A 23013-nucleotide genomic window follows, 5' to 3' on the forward strand; every position below is an offset into this window, starting at 1 on the left:
CAAAAATGCAAAAATCAACAAAGCTCCAAACCTATTGGAAATAAAATATGAACTTGCAATGGTAGCTTGTTTGCATGGGGCGAGGGCAGTGGGGTCCCAGATGAGGGCCTCTGGCCGAGGGGGTGGGCCAGCTCAGCTGTGCCTGCCCGGGCCCTGGCCCCACCTGGGCTGGGAGCTCTGCCCCGGCTCAGGAAGCAGCTTGTGCCCCCACCTGAGCTGAGGCTGGGCGCCTGCAGAGGCCTGAGGGCTCCCTAGGCTCGTGGTCTCTGAGCCAGGCCTCTGGTTGCTGTGGGGACCCTGAGCCCCAGACAGAGACCCCCTGGCCCTACGACGCTCCTCTCTAGGGCTCGATGGACAGCTGCCACTGGTTTATCTGCTTTCCAAAGGACGGCAGGGCCCAGTGGTTTCTCGGAGGAACACCCAGGCCTTCTCATAAAAACCTGAGGAGAAGGGCAGGCCCAGACATGTCCTGCCCTGAGCCACGTCCTCCCTCCCCCGCTCTCAGCTGGCCTCTTAGGTGGGCGTGAGAAAACACAGCTAAGGGGCTCCTCTCTGTGTGGCCTCAGAAGCTCAAAGCTGAAGAGGGCTATGGAGCCGTCTCAGACCTCCCACACCTCACCCTGGGCGGGCTCACAGAGGATAAGTGACTTGACTAGGGTCACGCAGCTGGAATGCCAACCGGGCCTCAGGCTCTGACTCCCAGCACGTAGGCCACTGCGCCCTGGGAGGCTCCCCGCTCCCGGTGCCCCCTGGAGTCCAGGCCCCTGTGCTGGGCAGCGACCACAGGAATGGGTGTGCCTGGTGGTGTTCTGTTCAAAGCTCTTGGCCCAAATATCAGCAATACCAGTTGTCCCGCACCTGCTTCTGCATCATAACCCCACACTTACTCCCTGCCTGTAACATGGGGGGAGGCGGGGAGAGGGGTGGGGGCAGCCCAAGGTGTCTTGCAGGCTGGGCGGGGGTTTGCATGACCCGACACCTGGGCCCCACTGTAGGCAAACGGCATGTTTTCTAAGAGGACGAGGGATTGCGATTTTTTATTTTTGCTCAGAACATTTTTAGGTGGCCGGTACTGGCTCGGGGAGGAGATGTCCTCAGTAGATAAGGTTAGCCAAGCTGTCCTTTCCGCTTCCGCCCTCCATGCCAGCCCACTCCCCCCGCCTGCCAGCTCTCTCCTGCTTAGCCTGGGTGTTGGCAGCCCCGTCAGGCGGGGACCTGGGCTCCTTCCTTATGGCTACCCGCCCCCAGGGCAGTTGTGCCCACAGCCCTGGCCCCAATGAGTCTGAGTGGGGGTGCTGAAGAAGAGGCCCAAGGGAGCCCACCCACACCCAGTGGCTGGAATCGGTTTCTGGGGGGACAGATGGCTGAGCCCCTGCTGTGCCAGCACTTTTCCCAGAGGAGCAGGGGCAGGAGATGCACAGCTGCCCCCGCCCGGTGCTGGGATTTGGCAGAGAATGCTGAGGCCAAGGCTGAAGGGGGGGGGGGGGGGAAAGTATAAATACTGCTGATGGTGTCCCCAGCACCGGGGGGCTCCGCTCTGGCAGGAGACCGGAGGGGTCTGCACTCTGGGCCTCCCAGCCTTGCAGAGCCCTCTGAGTGTTAGGCCAGGCCGGAGGGCTGCACTGCGGTGGGGACACCCCAGCCCTCCCAGGAAAGCCTGTCCCTACCAGGAGCTCCCCCTCCACGGCTATCTCCCCGGCTGCGGGGCATGCTGGGAGGCCTGCTTGGCTCGCTGCCGCCGCAGCTTCACAAACGCCTGGGCCTCACGGTCCCCCTTCCTGCTCTCCAGCAGCCGCAGGACTGGGTCCCCTGTGAAGAGAGGCGTTGGGGGTTAGGTTGAGGGGGGGGGGAGGCAGTGCCTGGGTAGTGCAGAGGACAGCAATCGACCTGTTACCTTCTAATATGAGGACCTCAGGTTAGCTAACCTCTTTGTGCCTCAGTTTACTTGTCTATAAAATAGCAATAATAGTATCTGCCTCATTGGGTGGTTGTGCGGATTGAAAAAGTTAATATGTGTCAAGTAAGTGGAGCTGGCCCATAAGTGCACAAACGTGACCTCGTCCTGTTAGCAAGATGGGCCCTCCCCAGGGAAATGGCGACCTTCCTCCACCAGAGACGGTCCCTACACGTGGCCCAGCGTCCATGGCGCTCGTTGCTTGATTGACCCAGAGGTCTCAGCAACATCAGCCACCACGCTGGCTCCAATGGCTTCACCTCTGGGGGCCTCAGTCTGAGCCTTTACAGGCTGCCCCTCCCCTGCACCCCCAGCGCTGGGCTCAGGCCTACCGTTGGGCAGGGGGTAGGTGAGGGGCAGGCGCGTCTGCGGCACCTCCCCAGGCTCCTCAGTCCCACTCAGGCCGTGCACCGAGCGCAGAGGCAGGAAGGCCTCCCCTTCCAGGTCATCGGCGCCCAGCGTGTCGTGGTCCAGCACCGTGAGCAGGAGGCAGGCCCCGTCCTTCCGGCACGGCTCAGCAGGCACCAGGCTGGGTGGGGGGCAGAGTTGGCCTCGGCTGCCCACCCCACACACTGCCACTGCCATCCACCCCCGCTCATGGGCTCACCTCCTGTTCCTGAGGACAGGCCAGGACTGGGAGGAAGATGCCAGATTGGGGGAGGGAGGGATTGCAAAGTATGGGCCACATGGTCTGATGCTTTAAACCAGGGGCCCTAGGTCCCGGGGCTGGGCCGCCGGTGTTGGGCAACAGCGGACTTCAGGTCAGGACCCTTCCCTGGAAGTGACATGGGGAGTCTCCCCCAACAGCCTGGCCCCTCCCAGGAAGCAGGTTTGGGACTGATGCCAGCAAACCCTTGTCCCAGGTGCCCCTCCCACGGACCCAAAGGAGGTCACCTCAGGGGAGCCCCTGGGGCCCAGTCAGCAGGAGCTGGTCCAGGGCTGGGGAAGCGCTGCAAGTGGGACCCACTCACAATTCAAAGGTCTCATCAAACAGCGGGTGAAGGTCCTTCTTGTGCTTTTGGGTCTCCCGGGGAGCCAGCTCAGGGAATTCGTGCCTGGGCTCCAAGGTCAGCTGGACAAAGGGGTCGCTGGAGCCTGGCAAGTGGCGGGTGGTGGTGGGGGGCGTACAATGGCCAAGGATATCCCAGACCCCCGTCCAGCCTCCACTCCCTGCAGCTGGGCCGCTCAGCAGCACTGCCCCCTCCTGGTCATCCGGAGGAAGTGCACCCCGTGCTCCCGCGGGGCGAGCAGAGCCCCCAGGGGCCCGGAGTGACCAGCGGGCAGCGCCCACTCACCGTTGGCGTCCAGGGGCAGCAGGTTGGAGGCGCTGAGCAGCTCCACGCGCAGCTTCTGCTCGGAGGCGCGGTAGGAAGCCTTGATGGTCACGGCCCCGAGCTCCTCGGTGCTTGTTTCGGCCTGGGGGCGGGGCACGTGGGCGTCACCGGGGGCGGGGCTTAGGGCGGGGCACGTGGGCGGGGCTTCGGGCGGGCGCCAGGGGACGGGCCGCACCTGCTTCTCCAGGCGGCTGAGGAAGTACTTCCTGATGAGCTCCCGGCTGGAGGCCGCCTGCAGCTCCAAGTCCCTCTGCAGGTCCTGCGAACGGGCCCAGCCCAAAGTCACCTGAACGTCACACTCTGCTCGGCCAGCGCTGCCCTCCGGGAGCTCGCAGCCGAGAGGGAGACGTTCATCTGACATGGGAAGCTCTGGGCGCCCCGGGACACAGGCAGGGGCCACACCCTCAGGACTGCCCTGGGGGACAGGCGAGCCACCCATAGACCCCTCCACATGCTCAGACCCTCACGCCTGGCTTCACGTGCTGCTGCTGCTGCTTCCTTTCTTTGGAAAAAGAAGCCCACGGTTTTTTTGTTGTTTTACTATCCTCACCTGAGGATATTTTTCCATTGATTTTTAGAGAGAGAGGAAGAAAGCGAGAGAGACAGAGAGAGGGAAACTTCCATGTGAGAGAGACGCATCGATTGGTTGCCTCGTGCACGCACCGTGACCCGGGCCGGGGTTGCAACCGAGGTACATACCCTTGACCGGAATCGAACCTGGGACCCTTCGGTCTGAGGCTCTATCCACTGAGCCAAACCAGCGAGGGCTAAACGGGCCCACGTTTTCATTTGGGGCGAGGTGCTGTGGTTACGCAGCTCTCCTGGACACAGGTGAGCACAGGAGGGCCGGCTCCCCCCACCCCAGGCACACCCAAGGCCCGTACCTTGAAGGTGGCCGTGTGCAGGGCCTCGGGCGGCAGGCCACAGCCCTCGGCGTAGAAGCAGATCTCCAGGTTCTAGAGGATGAGCAGACACGTCAGCGGTGACCCCGCACACACGCCAACAGGGCTATCATCGCGTCCCTGGATTCTTACCTGCAGCGCGATCTCCAGCCTCCTAGAGGCCGGGGGGCAGCTCCGCTGGGCGGCGGCCACCTCGGCCAGCACCGTGAGCGTGTGGGTCCAGAGCAGGGTCAAAAGGCTGGGTGAGGCGCCGAGGGATGCCAGACACAGGACAGAGAGACGGGAGAGGAGGAAGCAGAGATGCTTTTGAGAAAGGACCTCAGGGACCCAGGCCCATGCACAGCTCCTCCTCACCTCACCCCCCACCTGCTTCACAGGAGAGACGGGGGCCAGGGCCCCGGCAGGGAGTGAGGGCTGGTCTCCTGAGGGCAAGGGGCGGGGAGTTGGGCCCGTCCTACCCAGCGTGTCTCCCAACCTCGTGCAGAAGCCTTCTCAGGATTATCAACCCCCAACAAACAAGGGGTGGGGGAGGCTGCTCCCCAGTGACTGATCATGGGTCAAGATGGCAGCAGCCAAACGAATAGGATCTCAGCACCCCACACGGAGGAGCATCTGCCAGCTGCTGTGAGGAAAAGGGAGCAGCCAAGCCACGGGCCTAACAACTACCTGAAACAGCTGACATGTCACGTGTCAGAGTGGGGCCCGGCAGTGAGGTACAGAAACGTGCGGTGAGGAATGCGGAGGTCGACAATAAAGGAAGCTAACTTAGTCACATGCTCGTGCACCGGTCACTGCTCTACGGGCTTCTGAGACGGTGGAGCGTAAAGCTCCTCTCTGGGTGGAGATCAAATTCCGTTTTAGGTGAAAATCAAAGCTCAACAACGGGCATTCTATGGCTTAAGAAATAAAGAAGGTGGGCTGCTGGCCTAGCCGGATTGGCTCAGTGGATAGAGCATCAGCCTGCAGACTAAAGTGTCCCAGGTTCAATTCTGGTCGGCGCACATGCCTGGGTTGCAGGCTTGATCCCCAGTGGGGGCATGCAGGGGGCAGCCGATCAATGATTCTCTCTCATTGATGTTTTTTCCCCTCTCTCCCTTGCTCTCTGAAATCAATAACAATATATATATGTTTAAAAATATAGCCCCCATCACTAGCAGTGGAGCAGGGGCGGGCCCACGGCCACCTGGGGATCTAGCACCCCCCACTGCGCTGTGCCTGCAGCTCACAGGCCTCTTCCTTTGTGCAGGCTCTGCTCCCAGCACGTCAGCGACTCATTGAGCCCTAATAGAGGCCAGAACTACGACCGTCTACACAGAAAACTGGAGTCATCCACTCAAGACCACCCCCAGCAGCGGCGAAGCAGGAGTCTGAATCCAGCTTGTCCAGACCCCACGCCCTTGACCTCATCCCCCACTGCCCCGAGTCATGGGAGAGGAAACCAGCTGCCCATGACGTTAGGGGGCAGTCTGCGAGGCCGGAGGGCCCGGGGCTAGTGGAGAAAGGACGTCAGGTAGTGAGCTCCCTGTCCCTGGAGCGAGCACCAAGGCAGAGGCCGGGGGCCTCCTCCCCTGGGAACGGTGCGGAGCCGGGAAAGGGGGGGGTGGAGCCGGGGTGGGTGTGGGCGCCCAGGGCAGCGCTGCTGCACCTGCTGAAGTTCTCCTGCACCAGGTTGGTGTTCATGTAGCAGAGCTCCACCTCCAGGAACTTCATCAGGGGCAGGATGGCCTGCGGGGAGGGGCGGTTCTTAGTGAGGAGCCTCCCAACCATCCCAGGTGTGCCTCCCTATCCCTGCTGGCAGACGAGACCGGCCAGCGGGCTGTGTGAACAGGCAGCCGAGAAGGATGCCAAGTCCCAGCCCTGCCCCGTGGCAGCCCCACACTGACCGCCCTGGGAGAGCTGGGGGAATGTCCCAGCCCCGCCCCCTCAGCGCCCAAGGAGGAACCCGAGGCCCAGGAGGGGACATTCCTTGCCCATGTCTGGTCTGGGGGACTTATCTCGGACACCCATGACGTCCAGCCCTCTGCCCAACCTGTTCTCCTTCGCAAGTCTAGACCCACAGAGCTGGCCAAGGTCGGCCAGAGGGAGCACTCACATCCTCCGGCAGCACGGACTGCCTGACGCCCACCAGATTGTGGATGTGCTTGGCGATGCCCACCTCCAGCTGCAGACACAGAACAGCAGGGGGAGGCCAGGGCCTGAGTGTAGGTTCAGGAAGGAGTGGGGGCTGGACATCAGCCTGCTGGGAGCGGGGGGGAGGCTTTAGGCTGAGGATGGGTGGGCCGGGGTCACCGTGGGTCGGACAAGTACCTGCTCGGCCAGGGTGCGGACGCCGGTGCGGATCTCGTGGTTGAGCCCCGCCAGCGCGCTCTGCAGCTGGGCGTGCAGCGTGTTCCGCAGCTGCCCCTGCTCCAGCACCGCCCCGACCCGCTGCTCCAGCGCCTCCCATGCCAGCTGGGCAGGGAGCCGGCCGATCACCAGCCGCAGCTGCTCCATGTCATTCACCACCACGCACAGCTGGGGGCAGGAGGGCACAGGGACGCAGAGCTCCCTCAATAGGGGCAGGTGGGGCAGGCTCTACCCCAGCCCAGCCCCGCCCCCAGCTGGTCCTCACCATATTGGCTGCCAGGCCCTGGTCCTTCTGGCCTGCAGCGAGCTCCCGAGCCCGGGCCTTTATCAGGCTGCAGTACACCAGGGCCAGCCGACAGGTGTCCTGGGGTGAGGAGGAGGGGGGGGTCAATGGGGGGCACCCAGGAGGGGCAGAGGGCGAAGGCACAGGAATCCCAAGGACTTGGGAGGCAGGCCTTGGAGAGCCAGGCTGGGCGGGCATGAGGCTGCCTTGAAAGGCGGGAAGGACGCGGGAAGATGCTGCACCTCCACGAACTTGACGGTGATCATGAAGGCCTCCTCTGGGTCGGGCCAGTCCAGCTGCTGGGCAGTGTGGCCGATCTGGGCGAAGCAGGTGGACAGGTCCACAGCCGAGGTGCTGTGCTTGGTCAGCTCACCCAGGGGCACCAGCTGGGAGACGGGGACAGTCAGAAAGGAGGGCTCCCTCCTCCCTCCCACAGCACTCCTTGCTTCTGCCATCTGCAAACAGAGCTGGGCAGGGGGCTACAGGGAACGAGCAAGGCTCTGCCCAGACTCCCCTCCCCACAACCCCACCATCCCCCCAAACCCCACCACCCGCACCCCCACTGCCCTCGCCACCCCCACTCTCACCCCCCGCCCCACCCCTTTCAAGAATCCGTCTGCAAAAGGAAGCCACAGCTCCAAGGATAACAGGAGGCGGCGTTTGCATACAGCTGGCCTAAAAGCATCCTTCAGCCCGGCCGCAGTGGCTCAGTGGCTGAGTGCCGACCTATGAACCAGGTTTGATTCCAGGACAGAGCACATGCCCAGGTTTTGGGCTTGATCCCCAGTAGGGGGCGTGCAGGAGGCAGCCGATCAATAATTCGTCATTGATGTTTCTATGTTTCTCTCCCTCCCCCTTCCTCTCTGAAATCAATAAAAAAATATTTTTTAAATAATAAAAATGAAAAATAAAAGCATCCTTTATCACCAGTGACCTGCTTCTGAACATCCTGAGGTCCCAGCAGAGCCCCAAGCCCCACCCTAAAGCCGAGGCCCCGCCCCCGCCCCGCCCCGCCCCCACCTGGTCCATCTGCACCGCGCGCTGCACCCGAGCCAGGGCGACGCTGTACGTCTTCTGCAGCCAGGAGGGGATGGCGGGCTGGAACCAGCGGTGGAAGCCGTGCAGGGCCAGGACTCCATCCCTGGGGAGAGCCAGGACTCAGCCTGGGAAGGCCGGGCCAGCGCGTGGGGGGGGGGGGCGGGGCGGGCCCTCCTGTCCCTGCGCACCCGCTGCCCGCCTGCGGCCCACCTCTCCGAGGGCGCCGGGCCCAGCCGGCAGAGCTCCTTGAGGCTGATGTAGAGCTGGAACAGGCTCTCGCCCACCTCTGGGGACACCGGGCCGCTCACCGCCGCGGCCGTGTGGTCCTGCACCCGCTTGGCCACCTGCGAGGGGACGGCGAGGTGGGCGGGGCTCCAGGGCCAGGGTGGAGGGAGCGGGAGAGGCCTGGGCCCGGGACTCACCAGCCACTGCAGCTCCAGGAAGGCCATGGAGAAGAGGTCGATCTTCAGAGCACTGCGGGAGGGGCAGCGGGTGACCTGGTGCCGCACCCCGGGGTCCCCCTGGCCCGCGGGCTGAGCCCCTCCCCCGCTCTCCCAGCCCAGCGCGCTCACTTGTGGAAGACCTTGTTCCAGGTGCGCTGGCACTGGTGCAGGTCGCCAGTGATGTCCTGGACCAGGCTCAGCAGGGCCTTGCCCGCCTCCAGCAGGCCCTGGCGGGGACAGAGGCAGTGAGCAGGGCTGGGAGAGCAGGCACCCAGCCACCGCCCTGCACAGCCCTCACCTGCACCATGGGCTGATGGTGCTGCTGCTTCAGGTGGAACCATTCGACGGTGCCAGCCTGTGGGCAAGAGGCAGTGAGCAGGGGGGTAGCTCGGCCCAGGCACACGCCTCCCCATCCCCAGGGGGTACCATACCCGCAGCGCCTCCGTCACCAGGTGGGGCAGGGGGGCACTGTCTGGGCACAGCTCTCCAAACGCCTTCGTCTTGCACATCTGGACCAGGACCCTGTGAGGACAGAGCCTGCTGCCCACACCCCCGCCCTCCACAGCGCCCCATCCCTGCAGGTGCCCCCCCCACACCCCCGCCCTCCACTGCGCCCCATCCCTGCAGGTGCCCCCGCGGTGCCCTAGTCCCGGACCACACTGACCTGAGGAGAGACCGCAGCCGGGCCGGGGAGTCGGCCACCGAGAGGGGGAAGACGGTGCGGAACCTCCGGATGAGGGACAGGCCATAGGCCAGCAGGGAGCTGAAGGAGGTGGCCAGCTCCTCCCGCTGCAGGCCCAGGAAGGTGCCCAGGAGATGCGGTGAGGCCCGAGCTGCATGATGGGGCCCCCACAGCCGCTCCCGTCCCTGGGCCCTGCCTCCCCAACACCCCTCACCCCGCCCCAGCCCACCTGCTCTGCCTGGAGACGGCCCTGGATCCACTGGTACTCGATGCTGGTGATGGGGTGCAGGAGGCAGCTGCTGGGGAACTCCAGGCTCTGGTAGACTCGGCTGTAGGCCAGCCACTGCCTGTGGCACACGGAAGCCCTCAGCCTGGCCAGGTTGGGCACCTCCCTTCCCGCTGCTTGCCCAGCCTCGGAGGGACGGCGCCTAAGTTAATCGCCCATCTCTTAAATGAGGACACTTGTGGTTTTAAAATTTGGCTTTCTTGCTGCGTTTGAAAAATCCCATTTGGAGACTTGAGCAAAACTGGCTGGAACTTCCCTTTAGATAATTCAGGGGAGACTTCCCCGAGGTGGCGATGGCGATGGGACAAGGTTCGAGTGGGAGGGTGGGGGAGGACACAGCCCTGGTACTGTCCCTGCCGGGACGTGGCGGCCACCTGCGTGGCAGGCTTGGGCCCGGTGGGCAAACCAGGCCCTCCTCATCGGTGCTGTTCCAGTCTCAGCCGCCCCTGACCCCCCACCTGCCCCCGTCCTAGAGCTGCCTCCTTCCACCCCTGACTCCAGTGCCAGGGGTCAGCCCCTGCTCAGGGCAGCATCCGCTGTGCCCTCCTCCCGACCCCCGTGGGCACTGCAATGTCTGTGAGCTCACATGTGCGCCTGCCTGGCCTTCCCACAATCTGCTGTGACCCCGGGGATGTGACAGGCCCGGCGCGGAGCCATACCCTCAGTGCCCAGATTTGCCGCAGGACGGCAGTGGCATTGGGAAGTGGGGTGGGCCTGGGGCAGGGCTGGCAAACTCAGACGCCCAGGATTCAGGCGATGGCAGGGAGCGACTGGGCCTGAGGGCAACGTGACGGCCTGGGGAGGACATGCCACTCCGCTCTGAGCCACGGAGCCAGCAGGAGGCAGCGCGGGGAGGCAGCGCGGAGGTTCCGAGAGAGCTGGCGATAGGAATCTGCACGGAAGCCTCCCCATTTTACAAGTTGGTAACGAACTCAGAACCGAAAACACACCGTTTAGGCCCAACAGAATTTCTGGGGGGTTAGACTCCGGGCTGCCAGCCCACAGGGGGCCGGAAGGGACGGGAGGGGGGTGCGCTCACGCCATGGACTGGTGGAAGTCGGACAGGTCCTTCTGGGTGGCGTGGAGAAACAGGATGGTGGCGGCCTGGGGACTCAGCGACCCGTCCCAGGAGGTACTGCCTGCCTGAGGGGGCAGGGGGAGGGGTGTCAGGGCCTGGCAGGCAGACCCGGGCCCTGCCCAGCCCCTGGAGGGCGGTACCTGGTGCTGGGTGACCTCGTGGGCCACGAGCTGCTGCAGCAGGTGGAGGTGCACCGTGCAGCTGGGCTGGGAGCGGCTGGCGGCTGTGGCTCTCTGCAGGAGGGCAGTGTGGGGTGAGCCGAGCCCCCCGTGCCCGGTGGGGCCCGTCCAGCCCACTGGGAGGCCCCTGGCCCTTGGCCCAGACCTACCCGCTTGTGAATGAGCTGGAACTGGAGGTGGCACTGACCACGGTCGGGGTAGGTCTCGGTGCAGGGCTCCAGACGGTACCACTGATCCTCCCGGCAGCGCAGGTCCTGGCGGCGGGGGGGGGAGTGTCAGGAGATGCTCACGCCCACGAGTGGGGGGGACAGGGAGGCGCCAGGAGGCAGACCTGGAACCCGCCCCGGACGCCCTCGCTGACCCCCTCCTGCCTCCCCGCCTCTCCCCACCCCCTCACCTGGAGCCTCAGAACCACGTTGCCCAGAAAGTCGTCTTGGCCCTTGTCCTTGCGGGCATCCTTGAAGATCCTGTTCCGGGCAGGGTGCGTGAGGACACGGGCCCGGGCCCGAGGGCCAGGATGGCACCTGCCCCCCACGTGCGGCCACAGGGCCCCACAACTGGTGTTGGGTGTGTGGGGGGAGCCCCCACTCCTTCCCGGGGAGCCCGGCGGCACCCACCTTCGCAGCCCATGCAGGTCTGTGAGCTCCCCGAGCTTGTGCCTGACGGACTCCACAGTGTCCAGGTCCCTGGCGGCACAGGTGCGAGCTGGAGGCCGAGGGCCGCCTGGGGCTCCCGACCCCGTGGGGTGGAGGCTGACACCTCGCCCCCCCTCGCCCCCACCCCACAGCGGGGCCGGCTCCTCACCACATGTCCAGGTGAAAGCTCGAGCTGCTGATGTCCTCAAACTCCCTGTGGGGAGAGGAGGACACGGTGAGGCCTCGGCGGGTAAACGCCTCGTCCAGCCACGGCCGCCCCAGCCCAGGGCTTCTCGCGAGGCTGCCGTCCCCAGGAGCGCCCCCCGCTCTGCACTTAGCCGCTTCCTGGCAACTCCACCTCCCCTCCTCCTTTAAGTTAAGGCTCAGGCTTCCCCAGATCAGCCCCGCAAGCTGACCGCTGCACCCCCCACCCCGCCAGCACACGGCCAGCCCTGCGTGTGCGCCCTGCGTGTGCGCCCTGCGTGTCCACCTGCGTGTGCACCCTGCGTGTCCGCCCTGCGTGTCCGCCCTGCGTGTGCGCCCCGTGTGTCCGCCCCGTGTGTCCGCCCTGCGTGTCCACCCTGCCTCAGGAGCAGGCCTCTCCTCGGGTCAAGCCAGGCCCCTCCGGAGGCCAGGAAGTCCTGCTGGTCTCACTCCCGGGGGACCCCTCCCACTGGGACGGGGCCACGTACAGGATGAAGGTCTCGTCCCAGACGGGGTTGAGCGTCTGGGCGATGACCTGGGTGCGGTGGGTCTGCTCCTCGGGGATGGTGTGCCTCACCACGGCCTTCGGCTGCCGCCGCCGCGACCCCGGGCTGCCCCCCGGCACGCCCACCCCCTGCTCGATGCCCAGCAGGCAGTAGGGGTCACTGAACCCTGGGAGGAGAGGGGGAGGGTGTTGGCCGGGCTCCGTGGGAGGGTCCTTCATCACCCCCACCCCAGACTCCGAGGGCAAGGAGCCATCAGCGCCAGGGCAGCCTCGGGGTGTCTGGGGGAGCCGAGCCCCCACCCAGAGTTCCGGGTCCGACGGCGATGCCGGGAGAGGAAGGGGCGGGAAGGAGGCCCTCGGGCCCAGCACCACTCACCGCTGACATCCTTGCCCAGGATGCCCTTGGCTTGCTTCACCGTGGCCTTCAGGCAAAACACTGGCTTCTGGAGAGAGAGGGGGGGCGCCTGAGTGACAGAGGGGCTCCCAGCCCCGGCCTTGCCCAGGGGGCCCCGGGCCAGGGTTACCTCGAGCTCCTGGACCTGCTGCAGCATCCGCTGGTGCTCCGGGGGCTCCATGTGGAAGGCCTGGGAGGAGGAGCGAGGGGGCCGGGCGTGGGTGGGGAGTGGCCAGGCGGGGAAGGAGGATGCCTGAGTCCAGGCTGCGGGGGTGGGGGGGGGGTTAGGGGTAGGGGGGGGGGGTGCTGGGCTCACCTCCTGCAGGTAGCGCAGCAGCTCCGAGGCCTCCGTCACGTGGCTGGGCTCAGGCTTCCCCACGCGGTGCAGGACGGTGTAGAGAGCCTCCTCGTAGAGCAGGGCCCGCTGAGACACAGCGGGGTCACCTCAGCACCCGTCCACCCACCACAAGGCCGAGCCGCACCAGGCCCGGGACACCGCACCGCCTGCCGCAGCGGGGCCGGGGCACCCACACATGCGGGGGGGGGGGGGGCTGTGGCCCTCAGGCTCGGCCAGGATGCCAGGGCTGCTTGGGAGGATGCAGGCTGCCTCCCAGCCCCTCTCTGGGTCCCCACACTCCGCCCGATCCTTACCTGCTCCGGGGAGAAGTGGTGGGATGGAGGCTCGATCTGGGGAGCAAGGTGGAAAGACAAAGTGTCGGGACCGGGGTCAGGGCCTGGACCGCAGGAGCGGCTCCTCGCAGAGCAGGCCCGGCCCGGCATCCAGTCCCCCCACTCCCCCCCGCGCACCTGTTCCCCCAGCAGGCCTCCTGGGGGGCCGGCCCCTGGGCCGCCTTCCTCGGCTCCGGGCCTGTGGCCGCCGAGGTCCATCGGTGCTCAGCTGCCCCAGCAGCGTGAGTCCTCGGCCCCCGGGCCCCCCTCCTTTCCTTCCCCAGAGGAAGCAGCACCGCTTATCGGCGGCCACGCTCGCGCCCCAGCGGCGGAAGTGAGGCCCGGCAGCGGAGGTGGGAGATGGGGGGTCATGGCAAGCAGGCCTGGGGGTTGCTCAGCTGGTCCCCAAGCCGCCTGGCCCGGTGGGGGCCCTCCCTGCCCGATGGAGCCGGTGCCTTTGGAGCCCGAGGAGCTGGGGGGGGGGCGGGGTGTTTCCACCAGAGACAGGGGCTCAGACCCCGACCTGAGGCCCAGGGGTGGCCCAGAGAACACAGACCCTGCTCTGCTGACCCAGAAGGCTCTGCCCAGGGGGAGGGCAAGGGAGGCAGCACACCCTCAGCCCCAGCCCCAGCCCCAGCGAGGTGGGGCCCGCACCCCAGACCACAGAGCCCCACCCCGGCCAGCTCTGCTCCCGCTGAAGTCACTCCTACCTCCCGTGTCGGTTGGGGCAGGGGATCCTCTGTATCTCGGACCTTGCGGCGCCTTATCTTGATGGCCTGTCGCAAGAGGGGGGGGCGCCGCTGCGGGTGGGAGAGGAGTGTCGCCATGGTGGCCGGCCGCCCTGCCCTCCGCGCCGCTGCTGCGGGGAAGATAGTGAAGCCGCAGGATTGTGCAAAGGGCCGAGGGCGGCCCCCGAGCCGGCAGGGGAAGGAGGCAGGTGGCGAGAGGGTCAGGTCAGGGTTTCACCACCTCAGAGGCCCGTGGGGCCGGCACCTTCCTCCCTCCCACTGCCTGTGGGACCCTGGGAGGAACTCCGGGGCTGGAGGCAGAGGGTGGCCTCATGGGCGGGCCCGGCCCCACCCACCCCACCCCACCCGCCCGCAGAGGCTCGGAGGTCCGTGCTCCCCAGCAGGGGGCGGCAGGCGGGCGGACTCCCTGGGTGGGTGGGCTTCCCACCCACATTTCCTGAATGGGCCCCAGACCTGGGGTGGGGGTGGGCAGGGCACAGGGTGGGGGCTCCAGGGAGGTGCCTCCCCGGCAGGTGGCCAACTGCTCAGCCTGCTCCACCCCACAGGTGACATTCCAGCTAGGTGACGGCCAGGCTGCGCCAGGCGGGGACGGCCCGAAGGCCCTGCCCCCACAGGCCAGCCAGGAGGGCGCCCCTTCAAATGCTGCCCCGAGCTGGGCTGGCAGGGGCGGCGAGGCCGAGGCAGAGCCTGGCCTCCCTCCAGAGGGCACCTTGGTCCCGAAGAGGCAGGAAAGTGGACACTCAGGGCTCGGCTTTCTCAGAGCTCAGGACCTGCCCAGGCCAAGCCCAGGCTGCGGCAGGGGGGGGGGGGGGGGGGGGAGGGGGGAGGACAGGCCTGGGCATGGACTCGGCTCCTTCCTACCCCCCTGCCTGGGCACTAAGGGTCACAAGGAGGGCGGCTCATCATGTCCTGCGGGGCCAGTCTGGCCGGCTCCAGGGCCCCTCTCGCGAGCTGAGCAGCCCCCGGGCCGAGCCTGGGCCCGGCCGCACTGCCAAGGTGGTGAGCGCGCGGCCAGGGACACAGGACCTCACAGCGAGCTGGCCCGGCCTCCAGCCTCCTCTCCAGGGCATTGCTGGGCGGCACCAGCCCCAGGGTCTCGGGGGATGGGGGGGGCACAGTTGCTGAGTAACCGCTGGGAAATGGAGACGAGAGGCCTTAGCTTCCTGGGCCCAAATGGGCCGGAGAACAAGGGACTCCCACAGGAGGGCACACGCCCCCGCCCTCCAGGCCTCGGAGCCGGACTGACGGCTCTCCTCCCCGGGGCGCCTCAGTCACACAGAGCCAGACACGGTCCAGTTACTTCACTTTTACTGCTTCACATTTTCAGCAAACAAATCAAGGTGCAAACAGGGTTTATTTCACATTAATATATTAACTGGAATTGTTTTGTCAAATAAATAGGGCATTCTCTTTACATAACCACCTCCTCACTTCACGGCAGTCCAGGAGCGGGGGGGTGGGGGGGGCAAGTCTGAGTGCACGGGGCACGTCGCCAACCAGGTGGAAGCCTAAGGGGAAGAGGGCCGGCGAGGGGCGTGGGCCGTCGGGTCAGCCGCATCCAGGCAGGTCCGGGCGCAGCGGCCCGTGTTCCAGCCCACCCAGCAGTGGCATGCTGGGACGCACACGCGTTCTCCAGTCCCAGGAGCCCCTCTGGACGGGAAAGGGGCCGAGGGAAGCCAACCCCAGAAACAGGAGCCTCGGTGCCCGGCCGGAATGCCGCCCCCTGGAAGCTCATGTTAAAGCTCCGCACACGGGGAGGCAGGGTGACGGCCGGAGGTGCTGGGGCGGAATGTGAGCGGAGAGTCGGGCGGAGGGGCCTCCGCGGCCAGGCCCAGGCCGCGGGCAGGGAGTGTGGGCAGGGCTGCGGCCCTCGGGAGGACCGGAGGCTGAGGACGTGGCCGCCAAACGAGGGAGCTGGACTGCGGCAGAGGAGGTGGCCAGAGTCCCTCCGTGGGCAGAAGCTACTAGAGCAAGACAGGAACTGGGGGACCCCGCACCCCGAGGAGAGCCCGGATGCTGCGAGGAAGTGCGCTGGGCACGTGTGGGCCCGGGATGGTGTGGGGAGCTGGGGGTGCAGCTCCCAGTCAGGGGCCCCTCCTTTTCATCGACGCCCGTTCCTGGCAAGTGTTTTATAGTCAGACCTGGAGGAAGAACAAGGCCTCCCCAGCACCCCACCCCAGCCCCGGCCCCAAGGGGAGGGAAGGAACGAGGATGAGTGATGAGAGGCAGGAGGCGGGGGGTCTACTGGGTCTTCTTATCCTCCGGGGGGTAGTAGGGAGGGGGCGGAGGCTGGTTCTGTGAGGGAGGAAGGAAAGATCAATTAGAAGGTTCGAACCCAGCCAAGGTCTCCCCGCCCCTAAGTCCCAGCCACCTGTGGCCGCCCTGCTCCGGCCCGCACCCACCGTGGGCATGTAGACGGTGTGCGGGTTGTCCGGGTTGTAGTAGGCGCTGGCAGCTGCTTCTGCGGCCTTGGCTTCGGCTGTGAAGGCCAACACCAGGGATGAGCCTCCCCCTCTCCAGCCGCCCCGGGGCTGGGGCTGCTCTCAGCCCAGTGGCCGCGCTGCTCAGGGCAGGGCGCTAGGACCCAGCTCTGCCCACAGCACAGCCTTGGCTTTTCCTTAGGGGGGCCCCCCTCCCCCCGCCACTGTCCCCCCCAGTCCTCCCTTCCGGGCACCACCCCACCAGGTGGCCCGGAACCATCTGCTCGGAGCTGAGCAGCTGAGAGGCCGAGGCAGAGGGAGACCTGCCTGGACCCGGGCACATGACCAGCTCCTCATCCTGAGCCCCCACACTGCGGGCAGGGCAGTCACCACGGGGCTCCCCGCCAACCTCCACCGTTCCGAGGCCCCTCGTGCAGCCCTGGGACAGGGCTGGTTTCCCAGGACGGCGGGCAGCCGGGGCCTCACCTGCAGGAGTGGAGGGGACCTCAGGGCCGCTGACCGGCGGTTCCATGGGCCCCGGGTAGGGCGGTGGTGGGGGCTGCACGTATCCCATGGCCCCGTCCATCATGGGAGGTCCTGGATAGAACTCTGCTCGGCAAGAGAGGGACAGGGACCCAGTGAGCGGCCAGCCCCCCGTTAGTCCTGGAGCCGGTCCCACAGCGTCTCCCCTCTACACCGCCCTGGCCTGGGTGGGGCTGGTTAGTGGGTGGGTGAGGGGTAGGCAGCAAAGGACACACTCACCAGGTGGGGGCGGTGGGTAGGGGTAGCCAGGAGGGCAGGGGTACATTCCATTGGCGACGGGCGGGGGGAAGACATAGGGCCCGCTGGGCAGGTAGGAGTACCCATAGGCTCCAGGGGGGGCTTCGCCTCGGGAGGCTGTAAGGACAGGGAGAGAAGTGAGCTCAGCCTCGGGGCTGGGAGAGGGCCCACCCCTGGGAGGGGCGCTCAGGGTCCCAGGATGTGCACAGCAGACGTGCCTTATCCCACGCCATCCTCTCCCCCGACACTTGAGTTGACCTTGGTCAGAACACGGCGAGGGTCAGGATGGGGACAGAGGTCAGAGTGGGGAGGTCAAGAACAGGGGAAGAGGGAGAGAGAGGGAGAGGGAGAGGGGGAGAGGGAGAGGGGAGGCAGGCTCAGGGCTGGGGCTGGTGAGGCTGGACTAGGTGAGGACGCCTGTGCACACAGCTCCGGGAACTTCAAGCGTCTGTCTGAGGGTTCTGGTCACAACCCCCCAAGCAGCTTAATTGTAGGGCGTTTGGATTTCATGAGGCCAAACAGCTTCGGCCGAGTGTCCAACCCTGCGCCAGGCAGAAGCCAGCCTTCAGGGCAGGGCAGGTGGTGCCAATCACAGGCTTCCTCCCCACGCCCCGCCTGGGCAGCCCAGGCCGAGGCTTAGCCCTGGAGTATTTAAAAACCAAACCAAAGGCAAACAAACCCAACGAACAAACACCACACTTCACTGTCCTCGCCCGGGTTTGAGAGCCCATACCTTGCGAGGCCACCTGCAGCATGCGCTGCCCGAACTCGATGGCGCCCCCCGCCGTGAAGGTCAGCTTGTATGAGGCAGAGCCTTCCCAGCCACCTGAGGACGACAGCGCAGCCACGTCAGGAGGAGGACACCGTCACGCTGAGACCGCGGTCCTCTCCGCCGGCCACGCCCCGCGGCGGCGGGAAGGGCCGGTCCGCAGCCTCGATGGGATGGACCGGACCTCCGCCTCCGGCGCGAGCCCTTTGCAACCGGGGCTTCTCCTTCTCGGGACAAACCTGTCCTCCCGCTCAGCACTGAGGCACCTGCACCAGGGCCTCCCACCCCAATCAAGCCCCTTCCCAGGAGCAGGCACCGTCAGCAACCACCGACGTTCAAGTTCAGAGCTGACCTCACCCTGAGGGGCCTAAGGATGGACTCCGGACCCTCTGGCCTGGCTCCCGCCAAAGGGCACCTGTGAGCCCCTCAGTGACAACGCGAGCTCCCGGGGCCGGGGGAGGGCCGGGGGGCTGGGCAGAGGTCAAGGGCGCCCGTGAAAGAGCCTGCCAAGCAGGGCCTCCCGGGCATCAGAGAGAGGGCCCCTCGGGCTCCAGCGAGGCCCTTCCACACGCCAGGTCACTCCGCCGCTCCCTCTCTGCCAAGGTGGTGTGCGCTGCCACCTTCCAGCCAGCACTTCCCATTCTGGCCAACCAAAACCCACCTCCGCTGAACAGCTGGCGCCCAGGGGTGGGTGCGGGGAGCTAACTCGGAGCCAGGAAGAGGACAAGCTGGGACGGGAAGGGACCAAAGAGGCATCTCCAAGGCATCCTCTCTGGAAGCCCCACGGATGTCCCTAAGCCCCTCCCCCCCCGAGGCACCCACCTCCTGCCTCGGCCTGCACCGTCCCCTTGATGTAGTTTGCACCGAACACGGGCTGTTTGATCTCACAGTCCTTCATCAGGTAGAAGGGCATCATGAAGGACCGCATGGCATCCTTCCCCTTGGACAGAAAGATGACCTGCAGCGAGAGAAGACGAGAACCATCACCAGCCAGACCGCCGCCCACCGGCCATCGCTTCCTGTGTGGGCGAGTCCACGCCAGAGCGGGGCGGGCAGCCCGAGCCAGGGCCCAGCAGCCAGCGCGCTCCGCCGGCACCAGCCCCTCCTGGAGAGCGCCTTTCACAGGGAGAGGCCCGACTGCAGTCGCCAGAAAACCGTGCCACTCACAGGCAGCACGTGAGCAGACTGCCGTCACTTAGGCGGTGGAGGCGGCGGCGGATGTGGTGCGGAGGTGACAGGGCCTGCAAAGCTGGGGCAGAGGCAGGGGAGGAGTCCGGAGGGAGGTCTGGACTGAGCTTTGCAGAACCAAGAACGAAGGCGTGGCGAGGGCGTTGGAGCTCGGAGGGGGGCTGAGGGACCCCTCCCCAGACTCACTGCCCAGACAGCAAGTCTCACACCCGTGCTTGCAGAACCATCTGTTTCAAACCCACAGCTCCAGTGACCGAAGATGCCACCTGACCCACCCGACATGGGCGTGGAGCCTCCCCTTTTGCTGCTCAATCCTGGGGGCGAACACGAGGATGCGATGCTCCCCAGCCAGGCAAGCCTGACTCGTGGGCAACCCCAGGGCCTTTCCCAGGAACGCCCGTGGTATTTCTCTGGACGTCCCTGTCGCCTGGGTAGCTCTCAGGCGAGGCCACTGTGCACTGGCATTCCTCGCTCTGCAGGGCTGTGCCGGGCTCTCGCCCGGTCCGGAGGCTGTGGTTGTGTTACTGCATCCTGGTTACCATATTGATCGCTCTGATGTGCAAAGGCCTGGAGGCTACGCCGACAGAAATCGAAATAGCAGCCGCCTCTCCGCCCCAGGCCAGGCCACCCCAGCAGCTGCCTCCAGAACACGGAGCTTACGAAGCGGCAGCGCTGGGACGTGCAGGTTCGCTGCCCGGTGCTCAGTTCGGCTGCACAAACAGCTGGTGGTTCTAGGACCCAGCAGCACGTGGCAGAGCAGCTCCGGAGTGAGGAACTAACATCACGTGGTCCAGAGGCCACTGGACTCACAAGACTGAGGCTGCCCCAAGACTCCCATCAGCCTGCAGGAGCCACGCCTCCAAACCAACCACTGCAAGGGGCGACTCACCCGGTACGGGGTAAGGTAGACGGTGCCTTTCTTGGTCCCTTTGAAGGCCTCCGGCACATTCTTCATGTCATTGAACGTAAGTTCGACATGCTCATAGGACATGAGGATGCTGCGATGGGAAAAGAGAGGGTCTGATGAGACAGTCTGCAGCCCCGATCCGTCACCCAGGGACCGGACCCTCCTGGAAAGCAGGGACCTGGCATGCCGTCTCTTGAAGTTTCAACATGGCTGCAAGGAAACCATTCCCACGGCCATGGGAGAGCCGAGCGAGTGGGGTTCTACGGAATTTCCCAGCCCCGCCACCCGCCGGAGTGGCCAGCGCAGCAGAGGAGCCGCCGGGCTGCGGCGAGCAGGTTAGGTTATCTGAGGTCACGCCTATCTCCTTCGGAGTCCTTATGATAGGTGTTCCATTTTCGTTGTTTTTTTTTTTTTTTTTCATATATTTTTATTGATTTCAGAGAGGAAGGGAGAGGGAGAGAGTATTAGAAACATCAATGAGAGAGAATCATTGATCAGCCGCCTCCTGCATGCCCCCAACTGGGGATTGAGCCCGCCACCCAGGCATGTGCCCTTGACTGGAATCAAACCTGGGACTCCTCAGTCTGCCGGCTGACCCTCTATCCACTGAGCCAAACCAGTTAGGGCAGTGGTCAGCAAACTCATTAGTCCACAGAGCCAAATGTCAACAGTACAACGACTGAAATTTCTTTTGAGAGCCACATTTTTTAAACTCTTCTAACGCCACTTCTTCAAAATAGACTCGCCCAGGCCGTGGTATTTTGTGGAAGAGCCACACTCAAGGGGCCAAAGAGCCGCCTGTGGCTCGAGAGCTGCAGTTTGCCAACCACGGGGTTAGGATGTTGTTGGTTTGTTTTTTAATCCTAACACATAAACATCCTAAGACTTGATTACACATTACAAAACGGCTGACTTCGGGGTTCCTTCAAACCAGGGGCTCCTAAGCTGGGTCTGCAGGGATGTCAGTCCCTGAAACCCCAGAGGTGATCCTGTACCTGGATTTTTCCTGGGAAAACCTATAGCTTTCATCACTCTCAAGGGGTTCCTGACCTGAAGAGTGAGGAGGACTATTTTACACTTGAAATTCTGAGCACGAATTTAAACGCCAAAGACTGTGTACACATTCTGTTTTCAGGATGAGGCGTCTTCTGAAACAAGGCACACCACTGTTTAGCAGCACTGAGCCCGACGCCAGGCAGGAGGCCCCACAGAGCTGACACAGCTTGTCCCAGAAAAAAGCTCACTGAGAGGGTAAGAAGAACAGTCCCGGGCGATGTTACCACATGGCATCAAAAGTGTTTGTCAGGCCAGGGACTGGCTCGAGCACGCAGACTACAAACTGGGAGCCACGTGAGGTTTCTCCGATTATAAGATAACAAGGTTGGTCTAAATTCACGTGGTTCCATTTGTCTTCTTCCTCCTCCTCCCAAATATCACAACTTCCTTCGCTGGGGAGGGTAAGCGGGAGGGACTGGTACTGAAAAAGGGAAGTATAGTTCAGAGAAAAGAGGTCGTTACCAGGAACAGGATGGCCTGGCAGAGTCCGAGCAGGTAAGATGGAGAGTCAGCACTCTTAGGTGAGGGCGCTAGGCGTTCTCAAGACTCTGACTCATCCAGCATTCCCGGAGGCGGCTCCGGGGCTGGGTGCTGCCCTGAGCCGGCTCCAGGCTCTGATCCACCAAATCTCCTCTGGGGACTCAGGCTCCTCCTAAGCTCCTTCTGCCTTGACCAAGAGCTTGGGGCTCAGCACAGCTCAACCAGGGCGGGCTGGTCTGATGCTCAAGGCCCAAGGCGCCAGGAGAGAGGAGCCATCCAAGCAGCCCAGACGCGGGGGGAGGGGGTTGGTAGAAAGAATCTTCAAGTTGGGAGACCTCTGCTCTGGGGAATTACCGAAGCCAACAGGGATGCAAGAGGAAGAGGCAAAAAACGGCACCGGGGCAGGAAATGTGTTAGGCGCTTGACAAACGATATCTATCTAATCTCAGCTCGGGCCTGTTTCTCGTCTGAGCAGTTCTGGAACATACTGCAAGTTTCACCTATTGATTTTGGAGTCAAGATTCCTTTCCTGGAATTCCACCTCTGTTACAGCTCTGTGATCTCGGGCAAGTTACTTGACCTCTCTGTGCCCCCCTCCCCCGCTAGAGTCCCTACATGTAAAATGTGTATAATAATAGTATCTGCCCCACAGGATTTACGTATTAAATAAGGTAGGAGAAGGGCAGTGCCTGATGCGTAGTAACACAGTAAACGCCCAATAAACGGCAATTATTTCTGTCGGAGGCTCTTCCCATCACTTAAAAGTCGCATTTTCTGGGACCCCCTCGGCCCCACTGGCTTCCTTAAACTTCGTCCCCGTCAGCCGCCCCACCCCCATCCCAAGCAGATCGTGGAACCCGGCCCCTCCCCCGCGACCCACCCACCTTCCTCCGGCCCCGCCCCCAGCCGTTACCCCCCCTACGCCGCAGCCCATCAATCTCCCCTCTTCGCCGATATTTTTGCCCAGCGCCCACCGCCCACACTCCTGTCGCCCTCCCTTCGGGCCTCCCGGGTCTTGTGCAGCGTTTTCACCTCTCGGTGTTGTTGACGATCACTCCGCCGCCCTCCGAGTGATTCTTGTTGAGCGCCATAGTCTCTTGGAAAGAGGTCCCAAGACTAGCAACGCAGTGCGCTTGCGCTCCTCTCGGCCCGCCCCTAGTGGCGTCGTTAGTAATAGAGCCAGCCAATCACAGCTCTTAGACAGAGGCTGGCCCAACCACCTGATCTCGAATGTCACGTGGTCAAGAGTTTACACTCTCTCCCCCTTCCGCCTAGTTTCGCCTGCATCACAAACAACTGGAAGACTACAATTCCCAGAAGGCAATGCTCCCTCAGCCTCTCTGTATACTAATGAAGGAGGCATTCTGGAACTTGTAGTCTTCCAGACCATAGGCCTGGATGATTCACTACCTTGCCTAACTAATCCTCCTGTGTACTCCCCACCTTGTGGAATGAATAGTTGGGCGCATCACAGGGGAAATTAATTAAAAAAACAAACACTGGACATCCCTAGCTGGTTTTGCTCAGTGGATAGAGCCTTGGCCTGTGGACTTAAGAGTCCGGATTCGATTCTGGTCGGGGCCACATGCCCGGGTGGCAGGCTCGGTCCCCAGTGGGGGGCATGCGGGAGGCAGCTGATCAGTGATTCTCATCATTGTTTCTCTCTCTCCCTCTCCCTTCCTTTCTGAAATAAATGAAAATATATATAAAAAAAAAAAAGCACTGGACACAC

General features: G+C 64.2%; 2 protein-coding genes across 3 annotated transcripts; both read right to left on the reverse strand.

Moving 5' to 3' along the window:
- Window positions 1-1485: 1485 nt before the first annotated feature.
- Window positions 1486-13759, reverse strand: UNC13D (unc-13 homolog D). The gene is made up of 32 exons (XM_008155048.3): window positions 13643-13759; window positions 12915-12950; window positions 12580-12687; window positions 12394-12453; window positions 12246-12312; window positions 11853-12036; window positions 11330-11374; window positions 11143-11211; window positions 10923-10992; window positions 10675-10779; window positions 10487-10579; window positions 10308-10411; window positions 9212-9329; window positions 8965-9089; window positions 8732-8822; window positions 8599-8655; window positions 8430-8527; window positions 8280-8331; window positions 8068-8201; window positions 7840-7960; window positions 7062-7205; window positions 6802-6900; window positions 6498-6704; window positions 6283-6351; window positions 5836-5915; window positions 4323-4428; window positions 4173-4244; window positions 3464-3547; window positions 3250-3370; window positions 2926-3049; window positions 2287-2483; window positions 1486-1809 (listed from the first exon to the last, which is right to left on the reverse strand). Exons 1-32 carry the CDS (start codon window positions 13757-13759, stop codon window positions 1688-1690), a joined length of 3279 nt encoding a protein of 1092 aa, XP_008153270.2. The 3' UTR covers window positions 1486-1687.
- A 1213-nt stretch (window positions 13760-14972) lies between these two features.
- On the reverse strand, window positions 14973-22420 carry WBP2 (WW domain binding protein 2). 2 transcript variants are annotated; one of them, XM_008155046.3, is made up of 8 exons: window positions 22314-22420; window positions 19728-19836; window positions 18473-18608; window positions 17615-17707; window positions 16864-16998; window positions 16588-16710; window positions 16084-16160; window positions 14973-15976 (listed from the first exon to the last, which is right to left on the reverse strand). In XM_008155046.3, the coding sequence occupies exons 1-8, from the start codon at window positions 22370-22372 to the stop codon at window positions 15923-15925; spliced, it is 786 nt and encodes a 261-aa protein (XP_008153268.1). In that variant the 5' UTR covers window positions 22373-22420; the 3' UTR covers window positions 14973-15922. The 2 variants fall into 2 exon arrangements, with proteins under 2 accessions (XP_008153268.1, XP_008153269.1); XM_008155047.3 differs by lacking the exon at window positions 16864-16998.
- Window positions 22421-23013: the final 593 nt, after the last annotated feature.

This window comes from Eptesicus fuscus, chromosome 20 (genome assembly GCF_027574615.1).
Source record: "Eptesicus fuscus isolate TK198812 chromosome 20, DD_ASM_mEF_20220401, whole genome shotgun sequence".
Lineage (NCBI taxonomy): Eukaryota > Metazoa > Chordata > Mammalia > Chiroptera > Vespertilionidae > Eptesicus > Eptesicus fuscus.